This window comes from Rhea pennata, chromosome 4 (assembly GCF_028389875.1).
Source record: "Rhea pennata isolate bPtePen1 chromosome 4, bPtePen1.pri, whole genome shotgun sequence".
NCBI lineage: Eukaryota > Metazoa > Chordata > Aves > Rheiformes > Rheidae > Rhea > Rhea pennata.
In genome coordinates, this window is record NC_084666.1 from 63,299,123 (window position 1) to 63,311,904 (window position 12,782).

At 37.2% G+C, this 12,782-nt stretch overlaps 1 protein-coding gene across 1 annotated transcript in view; it reads right to left on the reverse strand.

Annotated features, from left to right (window-relative positions):
• EGF (epidermal growth factor) overlaps nucleotides 1–12,782 on the reverse strand; it is a 61,682-nt gene that overhangs the window by 37,744 nt on the left and 11,156 nt on the right. Inside the window, exons 3-8 of the mRNA XM_062574874.1 lie at nucleotides 12,244–12,443; nucleotides 11,099–11,280; nucleotides 8,119–8,349; nucleotides 6,452–6,654; nucleotides 1,549–1,674; nucleotides 407–529 (exon numbers count right to left, since the gene is read on the reverse strand). Of these exons, the coding sequence (XP_062430858.1) occupies nucleotides 407–529; nucleotides 1,549–1,674; nucleotides 6,452–6,654; nucleotides 8,119–8,349; nucleotides 11,099–11,280; nucleotides 12,244–12,443 (1,065 nt within the window). The remainder of the gene's footprint in view (nucleotides 1–406; nucleotides 530–1,548; nucleotides 1,675–6,451; nucleotides 6,655–8,118; nucleotides 8,350–11,098; nucleotides 11,281–12,243; nucleotides 12,444–12,782) is intronic.

Consider the following 12,782-nt stretch of genomic DNA (forward strand, 5'->3'; position numbering starts at 1 on the left):
GCTGTGTTGCTAGCTTTTGCTGCTAGAAAAAGTCAGGTACAGATGGACCTTTATAGAATTGGAGTTCCCCCAAGGTAAAGTTGACAGTTTGCAAGTAACTCACTAAACTCCCTAACATTTACAGCCATGATTCAACATAAGGGCTGCATCCAAGCATCTTGTACCAGATAAACAGAAGCACTAGACTTGACTCAGTTCTCCTCCCCAGGAAGCTCACATCTGATTACTCACGTGTAACTTCTTTAAACATGACCTCTGAATTTGATTCACTCAGTTTAAGCTGATCTTACATAACAAGGGATTGGAATAGAGCCATGCAACACACAAAACTCACAGTCACTGAAGCATTAAGTGAGGATTCTCTCCAATATCATACTGGAAGTGTTTATATGTTACTGCTACTTACCATGACATGTTTTCCTATCAGGCAGCAGAACAAAACCTCTTGGGCAGGTGCAGTAATAGGAACCAGGGACGTTCACACAGCCCAAAGTACAGCCATGATTCCAAAAGCCACATTCATTGATATCTGCCAAGAGAAGCACTGTGTCAGAATAAGGTCATCAGCCAGTGGCAGGGAACTAGATTAATGAAACAAGTTAACAGTCTTCAAGAAATACCTCTCTTTCTGCTGTTCATTTTGCAAAATATGTTGATACTAAATAAATGCTAAAAAGCAAGTTTGTGGAGCATAATTCAAACAAGTGTTAAAAGCTGCTAGCAAAAGCAATTGTTTGTAATTATACTATTACAGCTTATCCTCAGAAATTTTCACTATTCATGCTGTATGTGTCCAGTATAATGAACTTTCAGAAGTATGTCTTTCCATATAGATTCGAATGGCAGTTAAGTCCTATGTGTAATTCCTGCCCTTCTCCATATCACATTAAATACTTTTTTCAGACAAAAAAAAAAAAAATCCTAAAAAAAAAAAAAATCTGGCTCCAACATAACTCAAGTAAAATTCTTAAACCATAGAAGTGGCTTAGAAATTCTATTTTGGAAAGTGATCACAGTTAATTTTCTGAGAAGTGGGTTGCTGCTCTGTTTATGCAATTCTATTAAATCTGTAAGTTTTTTTCTTTCAATGCCTTTGTGACTTTGCAAATCTGGTCCTGTAGTGGAAAAAAGATGCTTCTAAAGGGTTATGTTAACTATAAATAAAAAATCCAGACTGAAACATTCAGAAGCAAGTTAGGAATTCAAGCTACTGTTGAAAGTAGGACTTTAGACAGTCATCTTCTTCCAGGATCTTTCAATATTTCACCTTTGGTGGTTTTAATTTTTCAAGACCAAAAAGCATGCCTATTTATCTAAAGCTCCTCTACTCAGGCTGAGATCAAAATTTCTCACAAGAATAGCACTTCTTGTGACACTTTGATAGGTCTCCTTTTAGACTGCATCAGAGCCTGGAAGGATACAAAAATAAAATGACACAACTGAAATTTTTAAGATCTCAGAGTTTTTTGTCATACTCAAAATATGAGTGTAACATTACATAGCACAGAAGAAGTTTTGTCATGTAATGGATTAAGAGTCACATATTACCTTCACAAAACTGTCTATTTCGACTCAAAATAAAACCACTAGAACATTTACACCGATGAGTCCTCGAGTCTGGCCTGCAGATCCTCCTTCTGCACTTTTCTTTGTTCAGATCACAAGATTCTTTTTCTGGAAGAATAAATATAATGTAACTATTTTGAACAGTTCTTTACACTCAGTGACACGACTTCTCCTTCTCAACAGGTATTTGTTCAACCCAAGGAAATTTATTTTTAAAAAATAGAAATATTTTAAATATTAAATATTTAAAATAAAAATCATTTAAAAAAATAGAAAATGATAAACAAATTTTCTATTTATAAAAAAGGAAGGTACTTAGAGGAGTAGGCATAGGTCTGTTTGAATGATCATTTCTAGCTCCCTATCAGCACAAAGCAGATTTAGAGAGAATCTGCAGTAGGGGATGCCTTGTTTTCAGCAGGTGGATACCTATAGTGACCATGGAAGGATCTTCAGGAGATTCATCAAACAAGATGCAGGACGACTGAAGCTAACAAGGATTCTCCTGCATTCCTGATCTTCTGCTCTGCGTACCTGTTCACATGGAAGCTCCTATATAGCAGGCTTACCATGCAACTAATCCAGTACATCACTCTACGTTACCAGGCTCTGTCAGATGCTTGGAGTGTGTGTGTGTGTGTGTGTGTGTGTGTGTGTGTGTGTGTGTGTGTGTGTGTGTGTGTGTGTCAGAGAGAAAGAGAGAGCGTGCAAAAAGGAGAAAGAGAACAAAAAGGAGAAAAAGAGCGAAAGTATGAGGACTGGCAATATTAAGACAAAGTAGTACAACACAACTTGCCAGATCATTAGAATGTTACAATATATTTCATTTGGACAAAAAAAAATAGCAGTCTAGAGTTTCTACTGAAGTCGATCCTGGGTTCCTGACAGTTAGAAATGCATGCATTATAAATCTTTGTTTATAACACTGTGTCCCAAAAAGTCAGAACATTTCTGATGCCCCCAAATACATATTCAAAGTTTCTTCAAAGAAAGCAGAAAAATGTACCTAACATATCTCCACGAGTCCTCCAATTTCTCTCTCACAGAAAAAGACAAGCAGGTGTTTAAGTACCATTTTTATGGGGAGGACTTGCAGAACTTCTTATCTGTGCCCAGCTATCTTTTACAGCTGGTGCTTTCGCAGATACGCGAACACTCGCAGTCTTATTTTGGTCTCCCAAACTATTATTTTGTTTTTAATCCTCCTAGTCTTCCTTCTGGGATTGCATGTCCCTTTTCCAAGCTAAGAATAGCTGAACTGCTGTTACTGAATGAGGGTATGCAGCCACCGACATACAACTCTTGTATTTGTCCTGTGCTTCCCGCATAATGTAAAAGAAATCATAGGCTCATACGGACAGAGAATATATTTGCATGTGAACAAATTCTTGTGCTATTTCCAATTCACCCTTTGAATTCCAAGAGATGGAGAATAGCACATTATTCAAGTTCAACATTCAATCTTCTGCTGCTCACAACAATAAAAATCCTGGGCAGTTAAGTGAATTATACATCATACACATACACAAACGAATTAATTTCCTGGACAGAAATTTCAGTTTAGCTGAAAGCATCATGATTGCTCTTACTTGCATCAAACTGATTAATTCTTCTCTAACTAAAGTCATACTGTTACATGAAGAATGATGAATGGATGACTTGATGGATATCATCTATGTTATTAAAAATGTTAGCTTATCAAAGGCTTGATTTTTACATGGCTTCAGCTCAGCCTCTGTTTTTATAGAATGTTTTGTAGAATGCTGGACCCTTATCCTTTGTCCCTAAAGCAGCCAAATCAGACACACACAGTACTGCAGTGTCTATCTTCAAATACACAACTCATTACAATGATAGAACTGCAAGTACATGCAGTCTCAAAACCTTACAAACCAGAGAAGAGATCCTGTTGGAGGCTGCATCTTATGATTATTACTGGTGCTACTCCATTGTCCCTTGCTTGTACCATTACTGATAAAATGAGACTGAAGACAGTGGAGCATTAAAAAGAAATAACAGAAGCAACAATTCTGCAATTTGGGTAACCTCAGGAAGATGCTCTTTTTTAACCGAATAATTTTTAGAAATCAGTATTACCAAAGCCCAATGCCAAAAAAAAAAGGCTCAAAACTTTGAGTAGATAGTTACTGACTTACGAATCATGCAGTTTTTAAAATAATCTTTCTAGAAGGGGAAATTTAAACATTTTCTGGAAGAAGCCACCAGGAACCATCTTTCTTCTTTTTAGTCCTCCAGGCACCTCTTTTGAATGAAAATGAGAGTTCTCAAACAATAGTCTGAGGCCAGTATCTCACACAGGAAAGGAAAAACAAGGTAAGTCCTCTTCCAAAAAATCCTGGGTAGCCTGAACATGATTTCCTCTTAATTTTTTAACCTATCAGAGAAGACGCTTTAAAAAATTTCAGAGGTAATCTTTGAGGTTTTAAGGTAATTTGGACATTTTATGAGCCATTAATAAAACTGAAAACAGCATTCCATCAGGTATTTATAAACATATATAGTGTCATCAAATCTAGGGTTAGTCATTCAAGATTCAAGACCTCCTTTCAGATTTTACCCTACCAAACTTGTTGTCCAGGGTTATAGCTGAATCCATGTTCTTCTCTGTACTTATTGATCCCAACCAATTCAGGAAAGTCTTTTGAAAGGGAAGTAAATTATAGGATAAGAGGAACTTAAATAATACAAACTTCAGTTCAAAAAAATAAAATCACATCAGCTGAGCACTTTTGCTTCTGAAAGGACTCACTTGATATCTGCTTTAAATAAAGCCTGAAAATTCACAGTTAACACTGCATCGCAACATATACTTTCTTAGGCTGTACAGAGCTTCCATTTAGTTTAGATACGCTTTCATCTCCAGATTTCTCTGTTGTAAGATTTGCTATAAATCTCATTTGATCCCAGTTCTTGCACTGGATATGCCAAAGCAACATACATGCAAAGTCCAAAAAGTTCATCTGGATTCAGCCTGTTAAGCTTGTGACTTAGAGTCAGGATAGTGACTCTATCACTTTCCAGACTTCTTATGAGAGCTATATGGAATAAAAAAAGTGCTACTGCTGATACCACTTATTGTTAATACTTTTCAAAGACGTGTTAAAAATAGAGCAGTATCATAAGGCATTTTAAAACACTAGTAGTATATTTATCAAGGAAAAGGGAGGAAGAAAATTGTTTCCAGTGGAAACAAAAGCATTGGAAATCAGTATGCTCCAGAGGAAGACGAGGAGCTAAGCTTCTGAGAGATGAATAAAACCTAAGCACCCACAGTTAATGAGCATTATGTTAAATGCTCCTGTGAAGTGAACACATGTAACACAACTAATAGCCCCTGAGGTTCAAAAGTCCACCATCACAACCTATATTTCTTGATCACTGTTTCTCCTTCTCCATCCTCATGCATATGCAGACATGGTGACTACCAATATCTAAGCACCCTTCATGAGATGTTACTCAGGGTCTTTGAAATCTCATTGAAACAACCTTGAGTCATGTGTGGACAGGTCACCATCCGTCCCTAGGTCTTCTGTGTGAGTACAAGAGATGTGTAAGCTGAGAAAAATGCTTTAATCTGCCAAGGTGTTTGTTTTCCTTGAAGAAAGCACAAAATGGGAATGTCTCTGAATGAAGGTATTCAAAAATATAAGCTTTATCTCCGAGAGCACTTTCTCTTCTGCATCTCAATAGCTCTTTGCATCTCAATAGCTCTTTGCACTGCAAATTAAACATTTAAAGGGGAAAGCCTCTTTGAAGATTGTGATTTCCCTGCTCAGACTAGGCTTCGGGAAGAAGAGGGAGCACAATACTGTACAAATGTATTGGCTGGATGAAGAGAGTGAAAGACTATTTGATAGTGGATATTTAGGAGTAGTTCAAGAGAGATACCTACAGTTTCATTTTTGCTCATACAAATACTGCCTTTTCCATGTCTTTACACCACCCAGGCCTCTGGAGACCTCAGACCATCTTCCTTTGGGAGTTCCATAACTCTTGCTAGAGACTCACAAGTGCCTGAGTCACTACCTGTCCTACTGTTTGCTCTGTTGTTCACATCTGAGCCAAATTGATGCCTAAAGCTACTCAATTAAAGCAATAATGCTTTGCTTTCCAGAAACCAGAGACCAAGGCATTATTTCCCCTGGACAGGTATATTCTGCATTACACTTCCTACTGTCACAGCAGAAATCTTCAGCAGGGTGAGCTCTCCGTAGTCATCTGCCTTCACTTTCTGACCCACAGTGAAAAGTGGTGATATGGCCACTTCATACTGTAGGTTACAACTAATCTCAGTTAAACAAAGACTCTCATTTGATAGCTCCTGTGGCAAATTCAGGTCCGTCTTAAACAGAGTAACTCTTAATCCAGTCACTCCACAGTGAAGCTGAGACATACACATTAGCACTTGTGGGACATACGACACACTTCTTAAAATCCTTTACTGCCACACTAAATGATCAGAGGTTTTCATATATGCATTAGAGTGAAATATCCAGAAGGGAAAAGTCATTTGATGAAGATAATCTACAAGAAGAATTAAAAAGCTGTCCGTTATGTGCATTTAACAGGAAAGTATAAAAATGTCTATATATAAATAAAAGAGAAGAGAAGGAGGAAACCATGTTTATGCATATGTGTTTTTATATTAAAAGAGTGCATCTATGCTCAGCATGCTTCCTGCCTTGTATTCCAATTGGAGTTACACACACCAAATGGAATCTTGAATCACTGAAGTTAAAAGCAAATTCTGTCATTGACTTCACTGAATCTTGGATTTTTGCTGAAAAAAATATTATCTAAAAAGATCAGAGTATATTACTTTACTATTCTCACACATGTAACTATATCATTACAATTTACTTACCAAAATCCTGAGAATCTTCTCTTGCACCTGGCTGTTTGAATGGATGTACCACTTTTATCTCCACTGGTGGAAAAAATGATGGCTTCAGGCTAATTGTGACTACAGTTTTTCCAGTATACTTGTTGGCTCTCCATATCATACCCAATTTCGACTCTGAATAGTACAAGTGCTCAGCAAAGACAGACATACCAAGCAACTGATGTCTGTAACAAACAGAAAATAACATGAAGTGCACACTACTGGATCTTGACACATCTACTCACTCACACATTTTTTAAGCATCTAGTTCAGTCAAGTACACAGTAAATATCCCTTTTTTTAGTATAAATTGCATTCTACGTAATCTTATATATGAGCAAGTCAGGTGAGATGCCACAGATATTCCCAAATAATACAGCAGCCAGAATCCTGCAGATTTGCAAGAACCAGCTGCAAAACTATGAACATTTCTCACCAGTTGTGAGGACTGGTTGTTTCCAGTTGACTCTGACCAGTTGTTCAGGACTGACTCAACTCACAAAGAAAGCCTAGGTATTGCCTTGCATCTGTTGAACCCAACAACTAAAATTGATGCTTGCTTTATTGAAGGATCTAGGCCAATTAAGTCCCCTGTTTTCCCAATTTCCAATGCCTTTTCTGAAGCTTCTGACTGTACCAAGAAATTGGGCTCAATTCACCTTGCAGCTTTTCCTGCCACATGAAATTAGTTTCTATTTTCTGATCAATTATAGCAGCCAGCAGAAACCATACAATGGTCTAGCTTTGATAAGAGAGGAGACAGAATAAGTACTAAAAGCAAGACTTCTAGCCTCCATACTCAGGAGGAGGAAAAAGAAGAATCCATATCATCCAGGCTCAAAGGAAAAGTGTTGATGCTCAGGAAACACCAACCAACTCAAAGGAGAAAGGATAGGAAAAAATCCAATGAGGCAACTGGCAGTGCAGAGAAAAACCTCAGCTTTGCTGAAATCTGATAGAAGCTGCAGTCACACAGAGTAACCTCCCTCAGAAAATGAGTCTAGCATGTAACACTGTAGAGCATGAAGGCTAGATGTGTTACAGGCACTCAGACACACACAGATGTAACAGGCCCTTGGCTGTGCTTAGCCCAGGCACTGGGGAGTAGGGTGGAATGAGGTTATTCCATAGGACAGATACTGCCAGATCTGCTGGTTTACTGGAGAGACTGAGCCCTGGGGGTTAGTCAAGCCCCCACATTCAATAGCTAAGGAGGACAACAAGTTTAGAGGAGGACAGGAAAGACTTGATCTAGCTCAGAGTCTTGAGCACAGCTCAGACACTTGCACTCACCTACTGTGACCTTGGACAAATCATTTAATCTCTTTGCTTTTGGCTTCTCTATCTGCAGAAAAAGACCACTAACAAACACTCAGAGGGAATTCCTGAGGATTAAGTAGTTACCATTTACTAAAAGCTTAGAGTATGAGGAATACTGAACAGCAATATTATCACTACAGCACAGAAAAGTAGTTCTGACTTTTTATTTTCCTATCAGTAATGTTAAATATATTGTTATAGGCCATTTCTGCTATACTTTATACTCACTACTGTGTTAAGAACAGACAAAAGAAACAGGAGAAGGAGGTGACCTTAACACTATCCCTGAAAATGACTGTTTTATTTCTGACCTGCTCAGAAAAACTCACCGAACAGAATTTTTGAGCAAGTGAATAGCCCCACCATCATAATTACACGATCCAATATGGGAAACTTCTTTCTCATGGTCATGTTGGATCCAGTAGAGCCTTAGGTCAATCAAATCCAGTGAGATAGCATTTATTTTTCCTGTGGTTCTTAAAACATTTCTCCTATTACTCCCATCAAGGGATACTCTGTATATGCTGGAAACAGTACTGTCTGAAGACCAAAATAACAACCTGCCGACAAGAAAAGCATATTTTGAACAAAGATAAATTTGCAAGATTATGTCATTGCTGCACATTCCTTGTTTAGCTGCTCCTGTATATAGAGTTTTTCTTTCTTATCACAGTGGTTCCAGAATAAAAAATAATAATAAAGCCAGGGGCTTTCTTAATATGTGCTAACCTATTTAAGGAAAACCCCATATACATCTCCCCTTAATAGAACTCTTTTCTGACCACAAAGTGTTGTCTGTTTAATGGAAGCAGTACTATTGCTAGAATTTTACTAGAGTTGTTTTCTTATTTTAAAAAACTTATTTCTATTATGGACAATACAATGCAGGAAGTAGTGAGACACTAGAAATTTCTCTCAAAGTAGGTCAAGAAGGAATCAGTTCAGCTTAACCATGAAGCAATATTGTCTCTGCATCTGCTTTGTTCAGCCATGCGGTCAGAGAAGAAAACCGGAATGCAAGTAAACTTGGGAAATGGCACACTTGTGAGGCAGATCTGCATCAGTTATAGCAGTCAGACTATGCTGCCATTAAATTAAGGCACACTCAAAATAAAGCTCTAATATCAAAAACAATCATGCATTCAAATTACTTATACGGGAAGTTATTCATGGATCAGAACCTAGATTTACTGATGTGACTAAGATTAGCAAGTTGTTCCAAAATGGCAAGTAATCCCTGATTCATGTGTGTTTTATTTTTCATAAGTTTGGATTTAGAGGGGTTTTATTTGTTTTTGTTTCTTACACTTACACACACAAATTCCAAAGAGCATTAACATTTTGCCTTGTTTTCACAAATTTTAAGATCTAAATGTACAAAAATAAATGTAGCATAAAGCCAGGTATGCTATGTTTATGTTAATCATATGTTAAAGGCACAAAAGTGGATTAGATTTCATTAGCAAAGGACTGAACTAACTGAAGAAGAATCAGTCCCTGCCCTGGCTTTTCCACTCTGTTACATAGTCTACAGTTATCATAGTTTTTAATGTATACGTGAAAATAAGTTTCAAGAAGGTCCATCAGATTTTCTATTGATATGTTTAAATATTTCTTTAATAATTGCTTGCATTTCTATAGCACCTGCTATTTAAGAATCTTTAGAGCTCTGGAAGTTTAGATAGATACAAGGATTCACATTTTACAGATAGGAAAACTAAGAAACAATGGCGATTACAATCACGCAAGTCAGTGGATGGCAGGATACAATACAAGCAAACAGGAACACAGTCTTTACTGTATTTGCTCTCCTCTTAATTCTGAATCCTTATTTTTCAGCATATCTAACATCCATTCAGCAAAATCAGTCTTACAGCAATAGTTATGTTATTTTTACTAAAATAATCTTATCACTACTAACAAACATCTTTTGAGGAAAAGTTTCTAAGATATCACATTGACCTCTGTTACTTGTGTGAGCTGCACACATTGGAGAGAAGATATTGTTAGCATCAGACTTTTTGCATATCTGTGCTTGCTGCATTACATTTGTCCTAATTCACTTCACATATACAGCTCTCAGAATTTTTACACAAGCAAAATGCACCAAGATATAAAAATTATGTTAGGTTCCCTGGCGCCTACATTCTTTACAGCTTATTACTAGCTAATTTGCCTCCCTCTAAGCACTTGTGTACAGCTTTAATGCTTAGTGAATCACACTTAGGTGAATATATGCATTTGAGTTTGTCCACAAAGTTTAGTGCAAGTTCACCAAATATATTCCTATAATGCCATTTGTAACACATTTCCCTATGGCATCAGGCCAGCAGACTTGAGGACTTTTGAGAATTTCCCAAATTGGTAAACATGACTTTCAAAAGCAGATTAGAGAGAAAAATATATAGGCCTTCAAAATCTATCCAAATGACAACATTCTAAGGAATACTAGTAATGCATCAGGAAGTTGGTATATGCACAAATGCACAAGGAGGGGGCACATAAGCCTTAATATTAAAATACTTCCACACTATTCTGAGCGACTTTATGGCAACAAAAATATGTTATTGTTGTACCAAACAGAAGCATCTCAAAGTCTCCTCAGCTTTTATTTTTGAAACTTTGAATGGAAGAGCTCTACATGCCAAGATAAATCAGTATGGGGAGACCACATTGACAATCAGTATCAATAATTTTTGAGGAAGCCAAAACTCTCATGTGAGCATAGTTCTCTGTGTGAACAGCTTGGAGCTGAAAGATGCATCTTTATGATGGTTAAATTACTAGTGAAACAGAGTAGCAACAATAGCAATAACAGAACCAATAAGCAGAGCAACTGAGGGACAAAGGAAACAGGAGCAAAATTTTGAGTTTAGATATGTTCCAGAATATATGCTAATTTATTTTCCAAGCATGCCAGATCTGGAGCACAAGGGACTTGCACCATTTGCAGAGACTTTATCCTTTGTCGTTCCAAGCCATCTTCCCTGCTGCCCTAAAATTTCAATATCTTTGAGAAAGAACCAGCAATGCCTCTTTCCCTCAGATCTCGCGTTTTGCAAAAACTTTCCCTTATGCCCAAAAGACACAGTTTCTGCATAAGCCTTCTGTGGACTTTTTTCACGCAATTCTCTATTTATTTCTTATATGGTTATTAACCTTTTATCCTACCTGGTCAAAGCTCAAGCAATTATTGCACTGTAGATAATACAATGTGTATAGACTATCCCTATGTTTATAAATCACAGTCATAAGACTTAGTATAGTCTGAGTCCATTTCAATTAAATTACTAACCTAGTCAAAATTACCTTTGCTCAGCATCAATGGTAATCCTTGTGGGATGACCAGCATCTCTTAGAAAAACTCTGTGTTTTTTCCCATTCATGTCTGTTGCTCCAATGGTTGCTTTCTGTTTATTGGCCCAAAGAATATTTTGATGTATCCAGTCAATAGCAAATCCTGAAACGCCTTTATCTATGTAACATAGTCTCTGTAAACAAAAAAGTTGACAAGAAGCACCCCACTTAATACTCTAAACTTGACTTGCATTACGTAGACTACAGTGCCAGAGTGGGCTTTCCATTTCATTTTACATCCTTTTCTTTCAGACCCACAGAAATTTCACTTTCTTATTCTTTAACCACTTCATTTGATCTTCTTTGTACTTGCACATATCCACTCTGAACTGTCCGACCACCTCACAGAGGCAAACTGTTCTCCAGGGAAAATAAGGAAATATGCTGGACCGATCTTTTAACTAGAAACATCTTCTGTATTTGGCTTACTATGAAATACCCAGACCTGTACTGTTACAGATAGAAGACTGCCTGACACACTGCTGCGGGACCCTAATCCTTAAAAATCAGTGTGAAATACATCCTCTCCACGTGAGAACAGGAACTCTGGCTATATCTTTCAAACAAAAGAAGGCTCTCAGAATATTGTTGTTCAGCCACAACACCCTGTCTTCCCCTCTTAATCAGGGGGATACAATGAACTGTACAGCTTTTTCTGAACAAAAAATGCAGTGCTGAAAGAGGCATTTATGCAACCATAGAAAGCAATAAAAGGTTTGAGAGAAGAGAGTAGGAATTCAAATACATTCTCCTCATACCATTTGTGCCAATTTGAGTAACAGTAATCTGGAAGAGAAACGTCTGTTACACCAGTGATAAATTTAAAATGGATAGACACTCTACTGTCTTCAAAGCTTTGGTTTGCCTAAATTTCCTCCCCTTCATTTTTAACTATATTCACTTGATCCCTAGAAAATACTAAATGTACTGTGAAAGTCAGTAAAACAGCACAAACACAGGCCTCCCTGGTACTTAACACAACTATTATGGCAGTAAATACTACTTAAATTTTAAAGTGCCAATCAATAAACAGAGTTGTTTCAGTAGAGGTTATAATGTTCAGTAACTTGGCGATTTCACAGAATTGATTACCTTACCTCTCGTTGTGTGCCATTCAAGTGAATTCTTTGCAGAAGCCGTCTTTCAGAGTCAACCCAATACACTTTCTCTCCTGCATAATGGAAGTCCACAAGTGTTGACTGACCAGTATCAGCCACCAGTCTTTCATGATTTGTCCCTTCAGCATCAATTCTGAAGATGGCATTTCCATGGCTGAAAAGTAAAAAAGGTGCAGGGTCTGGTGTGGAGAAAAAAAGACACCAATTAGATACGTATGGTACTTTCGCCACATTAAATTCTCATCGGTATTATACTAGCCCTAGCAAACATTCAGGATCTAACCATCTTTTTCATATTTGTACATTTTAACGATAACTTCCCAGATATATCGCAGAGAAGCAATGTGACATAAACTTCATGTCCCTACACATTTACTGCTGAAAATGTGTTAGGTCAAAAAAATGACCCACGAAAGGGAAATTGAGGAAAAAAATTGTTATCACTCATCTCAAGTCTTATGATCTAGTTGGAGTCAAAAGAATCATTTTATGCATATCTTGCATTTAAAACATTTAAA